Source organism: Amyelois transitella, chromosome 7 (assembly GCF_032362555.1).
Source record: "Amyelois transitella isolate CPQ chromosome 7, ilAmyTran1.1, whole genome shotgun sequence".
Lineage (NCBI taxonomy): Eukaryota > Metazoa > Arthropoda > Insecta > Lepidoptera > Pyralidae > Amyelois > Amyelois transitella.
In genome coordinates, this window is record NC_083510.1 from 7,051,008 (window position 1) to 7,066,483 (window position 15,476).

General features: G+C 33.9%; 1 protein-coding gene across 1 annotated transcript; it reads left to right on the plus strand.

The window, feature by feature from the left end:
- Positions 1-1,846: 1,846 nt before the first annotated feature.
- Positions 1,847-13,032, plus strand: LOC106131439 (cytochrome P450 4C1). Its single transcript, XM_060945116.1, has 10 exons — positions 1,847-2,042; positions 3,294-3,383; positions 5,455-5,565; positions 6,959-7,144; positions 8,918-9,114; positions 9,406-9,475; positions 9,813-10,014; positions 11,289-11,440; positions 12,037-12,222; positions 12,670-13,032. Exons 1-10 carry the CDS (start codon positions 1,886-1,888, stop codon positions 12,849-12,851), a joined length of 1,533 nt encoding a protein of 510 aa, XP_060801099.1. The 5' UTR covers positions 1,847-1,885; the 3' UTR covers positions 12,852-13,032.
- The last annotated feature ends 2,444 nt before the right edge of the window (positions 13,033-15,476 follow it).

Genomic DNA, 15,476 nt, shown 5'->3' on the forward strand with positions numbered 1-15,476 from the left:
TACACGAAGCTACTCCCATCTGACCTCTGCAACCTTTGCAGGAGAACCTAACCTGTATTGGATCGATCATGGTTACATATCTAGTTGCCTGAATGTGCAGGTTTCTTTACGATATTTTCCCTTACCGTCCATACATACATACCTACATATGGTCACGTCTACATCCCTTGCGGGGCAGACAGAGCCACCGGTCATGAAAAGACTGAAATTCAATTCTATCATAGAATTGAGATTCAAATGGTGACAGGTTGCTAGCCCATCGTCTAAAAAAAAGAATCACAACTTTGTAAGCCTATCCCTTAGTCGCCTTTTACGACAACCATTGGAAAGAGATGGAGTGGTCCTATTCTTTTTTCATTGGTGCCGGGAACCACACGGCACCCTTACAGTAAGAGCATCAGTTAGAATCTTAAGAAGGCTCTTAAATATAACCTTAACCTCAGTTATCTGTCGAAAATCGTCAAGTTTAAATAACCTTAGTTAACTGTGTCAGGTGAATTTTTACTTATGCATCCATGTTGCAATGCATATCTGCTCAAAAAGTTGATTACCTTATAAGCGTCACATGTCTCTCGACTACATTAGGCACGTGCACCAAACCCAGTCCAGCACTACTGATGGTCAAGGTGTTAGCTTGAACATACAGCTTGCCATACAGCTGAACGTGGCCTTTCAGTCTTTTCAAGACTGTCGGCTCTGTCTATCCCGTCAGGGGACTGTATATGTATGTTTGCTTGAAGAGTAGGAGATCGTGGCATCAAATCCCCCTGGATATACCAGTTTGTAAAGAGATTTTCAAGCTAGAATTACGAGATTGATACATATTTGATCAAAGGATGATGACTAAGATGTGAGTTTAGTCTGAGTCACACAGTTCAAGTACATTTTTGTTCTTTTTTTTCAGGCATCAAACAATATTATTATGATGCATTTTACGAAGTCGTCGGAAATAAATAAAGAGTTCTAGCTATTAACATTGGCGATGCCGGACCATACAGAATGTCCAATTGTTGTGATGAGTAAGTAGAATCAGGTGCCGTGTTGTTCCCGGCACCAATCCAAAAAATAATTGGACCACTCCATCTCTTTTCCATGGATGTCGTAAAAGGCGACTAAGGGATTGGCTTACAAACTGTGGATTCTTTTTTAGGCGATGGGCTAGCATCCTGTCACTATTTGAATCTCAATTCTATCATTAAGCCGAACAGCTGAACGTGGCCATTCAGTCTTTTCAAGACTGTTGGCTCTGTCTACCCCGTAAGGGATACAGACGTGACCATATGTATGTAGAATCAATGACCGTAAAGCCTGGTTGGCATAGTGACAAATTAATAATGATAATGGTATGAAGTGCCTTGATCGTCAAGTTCAATATTGGCAATGTCCTGAAGTCGTTCTTTCCCAATATGTACTCGTATATGTAATACATATTATCTAATCGGTTGCAAAGTCAATGTTCTATCATGTTAAGCGAATTCAAATCACGATATGTTTAGCAAGCCGGTTTTATACACTGTTATTTTATCGATTTGCAAAACGTGGAAATATCATACTGCGAAATAGTAATAGTGTTTAGGAAGTTTGTTTTGATTAAGTACTTAAGTGTTAACATTTAGTTCCGAGAACTTGTAGGAATAACTTGCCCAGACATTGTTAAGGCTAGGGTTCATATGGCCAGGGAACTGATAATGACCAACTCGAAGGTTGCCGACGCCATGACCTTCCTGACCCTGCTATTCATTTGTGAAGAATTAGTGCATAATGGCATGACGGCCGCAGCAAAATACACGTGCATATATAAACGGTTCACAGACATACGCGCGCGTAAACTCGCGAACGCGGCCGGATAAAAGTGTTCATATCACTCGTAACTTAACTGTTTAAGATGATATTGTGGTTGACACTGATAGCTTTGGGATTGTGGACTGTGGTGTTCCGATACAGGAGGAGAAGGCTGTACAAGCTGGCCTCTCTGATCCCGGGACCGGAGGATGAGAACCCTTTGATCGGACTGGCTCATAAGTTTACCGGGGATGATGAGGGTGAATTTGTTATTGGTTTTATTTTTGTGAAACTTATGTAGTATGTGTGTGTTCATGATTTTATGCTTTGTGTTACTTACATAAAAACAAGAACATTTTAAAATAAAAATCTGTGATGTTGTTATAAAAATTCGTAGACCAATGAGTTTTTTCTGAAGTGAGACATCGACTGTCAACCTCCTTACGTTATTTATCTAAACTAAGTTTTATATATAAATTACTTAGAATAACTACTTAATTATAAATAATTAATAAATCTTAACTAACGACGTACATATAAACCTTTTTTTCAATTAAAACTTGAACGTTCACTATATTTCACGTAAAAAAGCGATGTAAAATCAACAAGAAAAATGTTTTGGATAAAGGTACCGTCGTGACATACGAGTACTTTTGTTATAAAAGGTTTAGTATGTATTTATTGAGCAATAGGAAAAACGTCTTATGTTAAAAGTAATGCTTTCAAGAAGTAGATTTTGGGAAAGTCAGGCTTTAACACGAATCGACTCCCTTCTGAACAACGCAATATTTTTAAAGAACCTTATCAATATTGGACCATGGTTAGTTACACATACAGTTGTCTGAATGTGCAGGTTTTCTCACGATTTTACCCTCACTGTAGGAGTATCGGTTGGCAATTAAAATCAAATTAATGTGAGTAGTTCAGAAGAGTTTATTTTTTAGCCCGTTAGGGGATTCAAACCTGTGCATTTCGTTTTTTTGACCTTACCATATATTAACCTTTCGACTAACAACACTATTAAAAGTATTTACTCCTAAAATGCATGACCCGTGAAGACTATTTGAATACGAGATAATTAATTATAATTATTGATAATGATTAATAATATTTTTTTTTCATAAATACGAAATAGTGCGATACTCAATCAGAAAGAAAGTATTTTTTTTTAATCCAAGCAATTTTTGTTGAACAAGAAACTAAGCAAGATCAGACTCCGAAACAAAATCAGCTTAATCTCAATATTTTCACATGTAGGTCGTAAAGTGTTAATTAGACTGCAATAAAGTATTGTCTTTTAAAATTATGAGGTTTACATCATGGCTATAATATCAGAGCGAATCCTGGGCTGCTCCCCAGAGAAGATAGTATTCGTTTAAAGTATGGTAATAAGATAAGAAACGGGGTCGGCTTAGTCCAGGTAGTATCTCTCTCAATTTTGGGTGAATAAGCGGTGAAGAATAAAGAAGAAATGTTTATATTTTAGTCATTTACAATATCTTAATTTCTAGATATCATGTCGGCGTTACAACGATATAGCTACGTGACAATGGAACTCGACGGGCTCATGAGAGGATGGCTAAATCATATATTGTATTTTGGTAAGACTTATATCAATTTCATAATAGCTATTTGTATGTTACAAATTATTGGATATGATGACAGTTGCTTGTACGAGTAGTATAGATCCAGTTAATTGTTTTTAGGTCGTTGATTTCCCATATTAATTATCTAGAATTCTATATTAGGGAGTGCCAGAATCCTATTTTTACTTTCAAAAGCAGGTTATATTCAGAATATTATTTTACTAGCTGTTGCCCGCAACTCCGTTTGCGTGTTATTGAAGATACGAAGGTTAAGGTTATTAAATTACTAAAATTCACCAAAATAAATTTCAACGAAATTTGGCATAACATAGCATATAATTTGGATTAACAAAAAATAGTATCCCTAAATTCTCACGGCACATACAGTTGACAGCAAATATTTAATAATCCGTACTAATATTACCTATAAAGAGAAAAAAGATTCGTATTTTTGTTTGTAACGAATAAACTCAAAAACTGATGGACCGATATAATCGTATCATTAGGTAGAACAATTTTTGTAAGTAAAAGAGCAAAGAAAGTTTTTTTTTTAAAGTAGCCTTTTGTTTCCACATCACATGATCCAGATCTTCCTATTTATTTCGCCAAAAAAAATTGCTCCTCATATTTTTTTTAAAATTCATGCTCGGTTTTATAAAAATATACTTAATGTACAGACAATTTTTTACTGTTTTATTATATGTGAAAGATGAATGGGTCTATTTGATAACTTTTTTTACTGATTTTGTTTTACATAGGATCTAGATGAGCACAACTATACTTTAAGGAAGTTGATACGCACCGCAATAAAACAGTTTATATTCAGATGAGCCATTTATGTCGTTTATTTTCATGTTAGACGAACATGGGTAGAATACAACAAACTGTATTATATGGTTGATACGGTACCCTGGCTGGACAACTAAAAACTCAGGGTCGCCCAGTATTTACTCAGCAATTTTCGAACAATAAAATTTTACGAAAAAGTGATATTACATTTCAGTTGATGCGACCTTGTTTAAATTTACATTGTTCAATAAATAAAAGCTATGGGTGGACAAGATGGACATAACATAATTAGAAACTATGGGCGGACAAGATGGAAATAACATAAATAGAAACTATGGGCGGGCAAGATGGAAATAACATAAACAGAAACTATGGGCGGGCAAAATGGAAATAACATAAATAGAAACTATGGGCGGGCAAGATGGAAATAACATAAATAGAAACTATGGGCGGACAAGATGGAAATAACATAAATTAAAAAATATTATACGAAAATAAAATAAAAACTTTAAATAAATAATTTTTTCGGCACTTTAGAATAGAACTCTATATCTTTCCCGTGGATGTCGTTAATTGCGACTAAGGGATAGGGTTATAAATATAAATATAATAAATAAATATATACGGGACAAATTACACAGATTGAGTTAGCCTCGAAGTAAGTTTGAGACTTGTGTTACGAGATACTAACTCAACCATTATACTTTTATAATAAATACTTAAATAGATAAACATCCAAGACTCAGGCCAATTAGAAAAAGTTCTTTTCTCATCATGCCCTGGCCGGGATTCGAACCCGGGACCTCCGGTGTCACAGACAAGCGTACTGCCGCTGCGCCACAGAGGCCGTCATAAACAAGGGTTTAAACGTTATAAACAAGGGTTTCCTCTAGTAGGCGATGGGTTAGCAACCTGTCACTATTTAAATCGCAATTCCATCACGAAGCCATACAGCTAAACGTGGCCTTTCAGTCTTTTCGAGACTGTTGGTTATGTTTACCCCGCATTGGATAAAGACGTGAGTATGCATGTATGTATGAATTAATTTTCAGTTATACAATCAATACGGCGAAAACAATTCTTGAATGCATCAATTACAAGTGATTCTGATTATATACTTAATAGAGTATACCCCGGCTGGGCCTACGTAAAAAAATAATCCTATAAATTTCTGTACCGTAAATTCTCTCTCAGTGCACCCCTAGACGACTACATATGCGTTGACATGCCAATTAATCGATTTGGTCTCTTATATATTAAGATTTATTAATATTTATATGCCTACATATATTTTCAGTTACTCTTAATCCTCAAGACATGGAGGTAGTCCTGAAGACGTGTTTGGAGAAGGATGATTTGCACAGATTTATCAGGAATATTATTGGATATGGCAGCATTTTCGCACCAGGTGAGTGAGACAGGTCAACACAGAGCAAGGTTGGGAGACCTTAAGTAATATCTGTCTTGACCCTTTAGAGACTAGACGTTTAAAAATGGAATGAAAAACGCCTAAATTGTTTGATATACGATTGTCTATACTTTTCCTATACGCATGAATCTATAAATCTCTTAAACGATCTCACAAATTTATTGGACACGTTCTAGTATAACAAATTGATAAACTCCAAAACTCCGGTGTAGTAAGTAGTTTTTTTATTAAAATTTCACATAAATTTATGAATGCTCTCAAACTAAAGGGACAGTTTTTGGATACTTTGTCTGAGCAACGCGTGGCCGTGTTAGTATTATGACAGTATTGCGCGTTTATGTCTTTTGCTAAATGAGATACACGATACTTAATTTGCAATAAATAATAATAAATATTTTACTTTATTTGAAAAAGTTAGGAGAGTGAAAAATAAGGTCTCATACACTGATATTATTAGACTAACTGCTCCAATAGTATATATATTTTTTTACTAATGTCTGTATAATTTACAATCGTTATTTAAATAAGGTGTTACGTGACACAAACCGACGATCATGGTCAAAGTTGACTTACACATAATTATATGGGACTATTAAATAATTTCTACATAAATAAACATGGTAGACCTTGACATAGTGCCTACCAAATTATTGAAAATAGGGTACTTACTTTTACGAACTGAATTAAAGAATAAAAAATTAGGACCAAAATTAATAAAGTTCAATTAACTACTAGTTAAATTTTAAAAGTTTACCTTAGCTTTTCCCCGAAATAAGGCTATTATAAACCTATACAAACCTAACCTATCCATCACCAACTTTGATTCATGGCTCAGTTCGATCATCTGGATCATCATAGTACTCGTATAATAAACCGCAGTAAATGTTAGTTTATAAGAAGATCCATAGAATTCGATGTAATTTATAAGAATAAGAAGCGGTTAATTCTGGTGAATGTGACGTCGCAATACGATTTTATGACACCGTCACAGCAGGTTTTTTTTATCTTGCACCTCTGTTCTGAGTTTTATTTGGCAGCTTTAACTAGGCAGAAAATTGCTTGACATGCACGACGACGACAAATCATTCCTGTACCTTAATGTACATTATGGCATTTATTTCTATTGTCTAATTTATATTCCGATGAAGGTTCCCGTTTTACAACATTTTCTTTAACCATAAGAGCATCAGTTAGCAATTTGTAACCGTAAATCAAACTAATATACATACTTATTTAACAAAGAAACGAAACGAAAACGAACCGGTGCATTTATGAATGGGCAGGCTTTTTCTTCGATCATTAATGCTCTTATTGTGCATTATTCTTATATAATATTTTTTTTTACGATATAATACATTTTATCTTTTGACAGTTCCAATCTGGCGAAGACGCCGCAAGATCTTAGTTCCTGCATTCAGTCCAAAAATAGTGGAGAACTTTGTGGAAGTGTTTTCTCAGCAGAGCCAGGTGATGAAGAAGAAACTAGAGACATGTTGCAACAAGGGGCCCTTCAGTTTGTGGCCCTTTGTCAGCACTTACACTCTTGACTCTGTTTGTGGTAAGTTAAGGACATTGGCGTCAGTTATACTGAAATATTTAAATTCAAAAGTCTTAAACGTTTAGATATTGCTTAGCACTACACAAAAATTTAAAAAACAGCGTATTTATTTTATTGCTCTCTAACAGCGCACCCTTTCTTGACTCGCTAGAAAATCACATTGGTCCCTTTCCCAGTTATGTATATGTAAGTGCCTTTATAATAATTGAGCTGTTATTTTTCGATGTTCCTTTATACATACGAGCATACCTATCTGTTTATTTCAAAAGCGGAAGCGTTACACCGGGCGGGCCGCATGTAATACTAATGTGCCTTCAATTTTCTATTGAGTGTATGCCAACAAAATTTAGGATTCGCGGAAAACATCAGAGGTCAGACACTAGTTGGCGCTGTTTACTGCATTGAAACAAGGAAAATTATTGCATTTGTTTACTAAGAAATCATGTGGGATCTAAGAATAATAAGTGTGTAATATTTTACGCGTACTAAGCCTAAAATATGTACGTGTGTGATTCAAACGTATTTTACTCTTAACTTGTCTTCCTTGACTCTTGTCCTGCCTACAGGATAATGTTTGTACGTGTGTAGATTTTTATATACTACGACATACGAAATGATTCAAGATAGATAACGTCAGGCGGTTTTGATAAACTATTGTTTTGTTTAAATAGCCGAAATAAACCGCTCATTGTTATTCTCACGTTTTATCTTCTTTTTCCTCTTATCGTTAGTCCTGGTTACATCCCCACTTATCTTGAGAGGACGGGATGCGCCTTTGAAAAGTGAAGAGAGTTCTAACTGTACCATGGTAAACGTGTCTGAGTGATAAATATTTTTATTTCTTGAAAAAAAAAAAACGGATTTATATGCTTATGAAATATCTTTGTTCTTTCATTTTTAGTTATATTCTCCAGTTATTTTGTTAATTGATTACACATTTATAAAAAAAAAAATTATACCAACTTATACGCACTTAGTTTCTCATAAGTTTGTATTTTTTCGAAATGCTTTAGCATTGAATACTGTTACAGAAGGAATATGAAAAAAGTATCTTGTACGAAGTGTCTTTATTATAATAATTATTGCTCCATTTTACGTCGTCACGCGAAGGATACCTAATAACTTCCTTCCTAAAGAATTTTAATTTGTTTTAGGAAATGATAAGATCTTGGCGTCGTCTTTAGTATCACACTATATGATTAACTACTTGAGTAATTATATATAAAATAATATGGAGGGACAACATTGTCACTTAATAATACTTATACAGTTCCGGTTATTATATGCAGCAGATAAAGATACTCATTTCTTTGGGTAAAGATATGTTTCATGCTAAAGAACATATTATTATCAAAATATTACAAAACATAAAACAAATAAATGATAACAAAAAGTGATATTTCTTAAGTATTTCTTTTTATTAATTCTATTACGTTGTGTAAAACGTAACCTTTTTTCGAAGAGTAAAATAGTAAGAGTGCAGTGACTGAATAAATTGAAACGGAAAGCGAATTTATTTTTAAAGTGTTTTCTTTTTACATTGCTCATATTTCCGCATTCATCACTCCTGCGCAATGCTTTGGAGCCCAGGGCCTACTTTGCACACGTCTGCAGAATCACCCAAACCGTTACGATTATTAAATGATCGATCAGTCTTTTACTGGCAGAGAACGTTCGTCGAACCTTTTTTTCAAGTAAATTGTTTAATGTATAAAATTAATCACATTTTTTACAAGATAAGGAAATTAATAGACACTTTTGTCTGTCCCACAGAAACAGCAATGGGTGTGAAAATCAACGCTCAATCGAACCCCAACTCCACCTTCCTTACATCCATGAACTCCATCCTACACTTGGTCTGCCAGAGGATCTTTCATCTTTGGCTGCAACCCGAGTGGTTGTACAAGTTGTTCCCGAGGTCCCAAGTTCATGAAAAGTGTATGAAGACTCTGCACAGTTTTACAGATGGGGTAAAATATTTTTACCGACTACTTCTTAAGTTAAATGAAGTTGACTGTGCTCATGTGAAAAATATGTTAAGCATTTTGAGAAGAAAGTTGGATTATGAGAATTTAAAGGGTCCGATCATAACCAATAATATCGTATTAATACATAATTTATGGGTCCAACTTCTTAAAATATATAATCGGAAATCATGGAACTGATTTTTACCTAGTCACCTTAGTAGTGCCTAAAGCCTGTGTTTTAAATAATATCGTTTTATTAACTAAATGCTAACATAACATATTATGTGTCTAAAGGTTATCAAAATGAAGCGAGATGAAATAAGAATGGAAATCAGTAATAAATCAGAAGCAGATTGTGAATATGGTAAGTTCGTACTTAGAGAAAACAAACACAAACCTTGCATCCAAACTTAATGATTGAATGGTCTAGTTCCCCACGTAATAGCTTCGACTGCCCTCGGGACATAAGTAACTTTTTAAGTATAGACAAGTACCTATACATAATGTATAGGTACTTGTCTATACTTAAAAAGTTCAAATGGCAAATAGTTGTGAAATATTTATTGCAGATTAACTATTATTCAATTAGTTTTTTAGTTTTTTATCTATTCATCAATTCTAGTTTTTAGCTAAGGCACTTTTAAGTAAAGGGATATGAATGAACGAGTGAGATAAGAATATAAAGTTTTGCCTTTTTTCAGACTTAGGAAATTACAGACAGAAAACATTCCTTGAACTCCTTATAACCCTTTCTGGTGGTGAGAAGGGGTTCACCGACATTGAACTGAGGGAGGAAGTTCTGACCCTCACAATAGCTGGTACTGACACATCTGCGGTTGCTATTGGTTACACTTTAAAGTTACTCTCTATGTACCCTCATATACAGGACAAAGTTTATGAAGAGTGAGTATTATCAGTCCTGTCGTTTACATACATATAATCACGTCTTTGTCCTTTACGGGGAGACTGAGCCAACAGTCTTTTGAAAACGCTGTAACCCCGTGCATATCATAATGTTGGAACAGAGATTGAAAAAGTGATAGGTTGCTAGCCCATAGCCTTAAAAAAGGATCCTAAGATTTTTTTGCAATTCCCTCGATTGACTTTTACAATCTGCACGAGAAGAGAAGCATTCATTCACAGACATGGTCGTTTATATCTTTTTTAATATTTTAGGCCATTCCATTTGGACAATTATCTTTGTGTTGCACTGAATGTTATTGGATAGGAAAAAATGAAAAGGAATTTTCTTGTAGAGAACAAAACTCCCAACAATTACTTATAACTATTGTTCTACTCGTGACGCCATACAATTTGTGTTGAAATTATAGAAAAGTACTTTTTAAGTAACACCCTATTAAATAATTACGTTGATGATGTTAGTGAATTATAGACATATGTAATATTTCCTTGGTTTTACCTCTGTATTCTAAATACTAGTCTTAAGAAGTCGCAGTCTGTATGTACAACTATAAACATAGAGTTGATATAGCTAGCGGTGGAAAAGCTTTTATTTACAATTCCTCTGTTAATGGCATGGGAGACCAATTTAATTTTCTTCTCAGCATGTGAAGTATCATTTATATGCTCAATTACAGTTTTAAAATTAAGATCTGTTAATACAGGACATGATGCTATTAGCTTAGAAAATTATCAGGAATACACTCTATGATGTAATATTCTCTAGTATGCAGAGATCGTGGCAAGTGGAAAGATCTAGTCTCTGCCTACCCCTCAGGGAAAAAGGCGTAAATTTTATTTATGTATGTATACTCTATAATGAAAAAGTGATATGTAACAAAGTATATTTAGGGATAGCTACTTGGAAAAGACAATGGCTATCATTTTGACCAAGCAGGCAGTTGAAATGAGACACAACCTCATTGGTTAGTAGGCAGTACTGGCTGGAAAACAAATGATTTGAATAGTTAATTCATTAGTGCATATTGTAAAAGTGTAAAATAAACTTTAAAGTTTTGCAATATAACAGTGCAATTCACAAACCTGTTCCGCAATGTTCTTCATGACGCCTACAAATCCTTTTCTTTGCTCATATGTCATGAAACTATTGTGATTTCAGTAAACACACATTTCTGAAGACGATAATAATTAATAATTGAAATATTTGTTATTTTTTTTTTAATATAGACCGTCATAATAATATTTTCTTTTTCCAGGTTATATGAAATTTATGGTGATTCAGATCGCCCATTAATTAAGGATGATATATGTAGACTAAAATACCTCGAGAGGGTGGTGAAAGAATCCCTTCGTTTATTTCCGCCTGTGCCTTTCATTATCAGGAAGGTTTTAGAAGATACTAAATTGCGTGAGTATTTTAGATAAGAACGTTTCTTAGTAACGGTAATAGCATGGGTGTAAACTCGCTATGAAACCATCGTATGCGATTAGATCGAACTAATTAAGATAACGATAATTGAGGATTTTAATTACAAGTTACACCTATTTTTCTCAAGAAGCGAGTAAAATGAAATTCATTGTGAAGATTCATCATGTCTTTGACTTCCTGTTGTCCATAGTATAATATGCTTGGTCATCTATCGAAACCCAATACTATTAATCAAAAATACAAATACATCTATTATATAATACCTACTATTCATAAAAACAGGGATTCCAATTTTACCGACATTATGAAAAGAAATAAGTTTTTTTTTTATTTTGAGTGACTTGGTCGTTGACTTGTACCCACTAACGTATAAAGAATGTTCAATGGCCAGTCATACTCGTATAACATTAACTATAATAATAATAAACTTTAGGCTTGACACGACTTTGTCTAGATTTTTTTATTAATAGATAAACATGCAGCTCTATCGAGACTTGGCAATTTTTTTACAGAATATTTTCGGATTTTATTGAGGAGTTTTTCGTATAAAATAAATAATCATATATATTTTGCAGCGTCAGGCCGAATCCTTCCAGCTGGTTCTGGAGTGGTGGTTTCCATTTGGGGAGCCCATCGGGATCCCAAGTATTGGGGTCCGGACGCTGAAGTGTTCGACCCAGACAGGTTTCTACCAGAGAGGTTCAAATTATCTCACCCATGCAGTTACATGCCTTTTAGCAGTGGGCCCAGAAATTGTGTTGGTAGGTTAAAATATATTAGTATTACGAGTACAATGACATTATGAATTTTTGTTTCATTTGTCTGATTTGGTCGTATATATTTATTAAGTGCCTGAGGTAAGGTGTGAAGGGAATTGAATTGCGGACGATCAGGATCAGACGATTGGAATTAGAGATAACACCCTATCCTAAATTACTCAAAGAGGTGTGCCATTTTAGCCGTCCATAATTACTTGTCATAAAACTTTATCGAATTACTATTTTACGAATATAGATATTAAAATTGAGTTTTTATATAAGAACTTAGTTATTTAAAATTATTGTGGTTTTCAGCGAAGTAACACTTAGTACGGCGTCACGAAAAATACGTAAATATGACAATAAGAGAGAATACTAGAAATGATCATGATATAAAAAAAAATCGACATAACAGAAGTTCTGTGTCTAAAAATCGATTTTATTTTGCAGGTTACCAATACGCTTTGTTGTCGATAAAGACCGCTTTATCGACAATCCTGCGCAGTTACCGAGTAGTCGGTGACGCCCAGACTACCGCCTCTCCACGAATCAGAACCAAGATGGCCATCATGATGAAGGATGTCGATGGCTACAAAGTGGCTTTGGAGAAGAGAAAACCGACCAGCAATTAATAGTGAAATACATGATTGCTTGTTTTTTTTAAATGAATATAATATCATTGTTATGTTGTGATCTAACCGAAAACTAAATTATTGTTAAACTTATCTTAAAGGAATCAACCATTTTCAATCTCTTCCATAATTCTTGTACTCAGCACAGAAATGATAACAAAATTTCAAATGCTGAAATTTATAAGTGATACTTTTTTAATTAATTATTTATATCCATTAAAACCTATTCAATGATGTTCCTAATTAAACTTTAAATTGTTTTAAGTTTACAAACATACATATAGTCACGTCCATACCCCTTGCGGGGTAGATAAAGCTAACAATCTTGAAAATACTGATAGGCCCCGTGCAGCTTGTTGGCATGATGATAGAATTGAGATTCAAATAGTGGCAGGTTGCTAGCCCATCGCCTAAAAGAAGTATCCCAAGTTTATAAGCCTATCCCTTAGTCGTTTTTACGGCATCCATGGGAAAGAGGAGTGATCCTATTCTTTTTTTTGTTGGTGCTGGGAACCACACAGTTTTAGGTTTGAACGTTATAAAGTTTCCATTTGTACTGATTCTGACTTCTTAATTGATAATATTGCCATTAAATTAAATATGTTGAATTATAAGAATATCGAATGAAGCAAAAGGAAAAATAAAGAACTGTTATTTTTGTTTTGTTTTGTTTTATTATTTTTCTTTTACACTGTTGCGTGGTTAAGATGATATTTTTTTTTAGATTTCACTCTTCATTCCCATTCCTTCTTTTGTAAATTAACAGAAAATAGCATTACTTTAGAATTATGTGGCAAATAAAACCTTAATAATTAACCTCCTTTGTTTGAATTTGTGGTATATTTTAATTTTCAATGTCAAAGTGATTTAATTAGCAAACTAAGTACCAACTGTTCTGTGAAGTAACCTTTTAAATTGTAGTAAGAAAGTAATGTTATTAATTTCTTAAGTATTTAATTTATGTTCATTGCGCATCTATTTCTTATATGCGCAAAAGAAAAACAGTGACAATGTATTTTATATAAAATACCATGACAGGCACGGTACTCCACGGAATTGTTATAAACTATTAAATATTAAACATCTTACTGCAGATAAAGTGATATTTGTAATGTCAATATATTTGTACAAATTTACCTGGATTGCATTTTAAGTATACTAAGCGAGTTAGTTTTAAACTTCTTTAAAGTTTTTGTAACTTCTTTTAATGAGTAAGCGAAAAGTGAAAATGTAGAATGGGTTAACAAATGCAATCTCTGTATGTGGTTAACACTATGAATCCTATTGGTCAACGTTGTGTAACATGTCCAATACAAGAATGTAATACTCCTAATGAATACCGGAAGTAAGTTAGTTTTACTACTAGAATAAGTGGCATACATCCATTTTATTGGTAAATGGTAATCGCACTCTATGGACCGTTAACTGTTCACTAGTTTCTAGAAAATCTTTGTAGACATGATAACCATATATAACTGAAAATACTAGTCTACGAAAAATAATTATTTTCTAATTTAGACACAAATTTTCAGTGCTTTTGTTTTAAGCAATTTTGATCTATTTATGTACAGCCTTGGACTTCAGAAACCATTTATTTCGCAAACTTTCGGTTGTTAGACTGCATTGGAAGCCATTAGAATCAATTTCGTGATTGTTGAACAACGACAGCCATTACGAGATGTTATGAACGAACGACTAAAGTTTCGAGCAATTTTCATATTTCCATATTTATGTCATGCTTAATAGCACTGCATCTAAGACAAACAAAATATTGTAATATAAATTTCACTTTTGTGGGTAAGTTCTTTAAAATCGGGGACGCTTTGGCAAAAGGTCTGGTCAAGAGTAGGTACCCGAAACGGAAATGATGGATGAAGCGAAAGAAGTATGTAGGATCGTAGCGTAGAAGATATAGTATCTGCTTGCCTCTCTGGGAAAGAGGCGTGATTTTATGTAAGTATGTAATTAAAAGACGAAAGAGCGCCGGTGGTCGAATCTGTAAGGTGCCCTCTTAAAATGCGTGATACGCAGAAAGGCACAGGTTCAAATCCCACTTGCACGATTAGTTCTATTAATTTTATTAAAGAATAGGTTTACTTGAACTACAATAACGTAGCGCATACAAAGTTTCAACTTGTGAAACCAGTGCGGCAAGATTACAGGCGCGCTATTTCGCAATCAAGGATATAAGTATCCTTTTTAGGCAATTCACATGAATAATGTAATGTTGCTTACATTAGTCACGTGAAATACTTTAAGGGTAAGTGTGTGTATTTAAATGTTAAACAATTCATTGAATAATTCAAATGTCATTACTGGATGGTCATTTTTGTTATTTTGAGTTTAATGGATTTTCCGACAGTTTTTAAAAATATATTTAAGTGAACTGGAATGACGTGACTAATTTCAATCTAAATCAATAAAGCCTTCCATATAGGGTCTCCTAATATCGACAAAATAGGTCAACTTGAAATGATTTCCTGCAGAAATTTATGATTTTTTAGGTTAACATACTTCTTATACTATAGTTGTATAGAGTACCTCGCAGCACGCAACCTTCGATCTGGGTTACAGGAAATAAGGAACGAGATAACTTTCAAGTTGAAATTACTTTAATGGGACCAT

Coding starts and splice junctions, on each gene's coding strand:
- LOC106131439 (XM_060945116.1), top strand. CDS start 1,886: ATGATATTGTGGTTGACACTGATAGCTTTGGGATTGTGGACTGTGGTG. Junction 2,043..3,293: donor GTTTACCGGGGATGATGAGG/GTGAATTTGTTA, acceptor CTTAATTTCTAG/ATATCATGTCGGCGTTACAA. Junction 12,223..12,669: donor TGGGCCCAGAAATTGTGTTG/GTAGGTTAAAAT, acceptor TTTATTTTGCAG/GTTACCAATACGCTTTGTTG.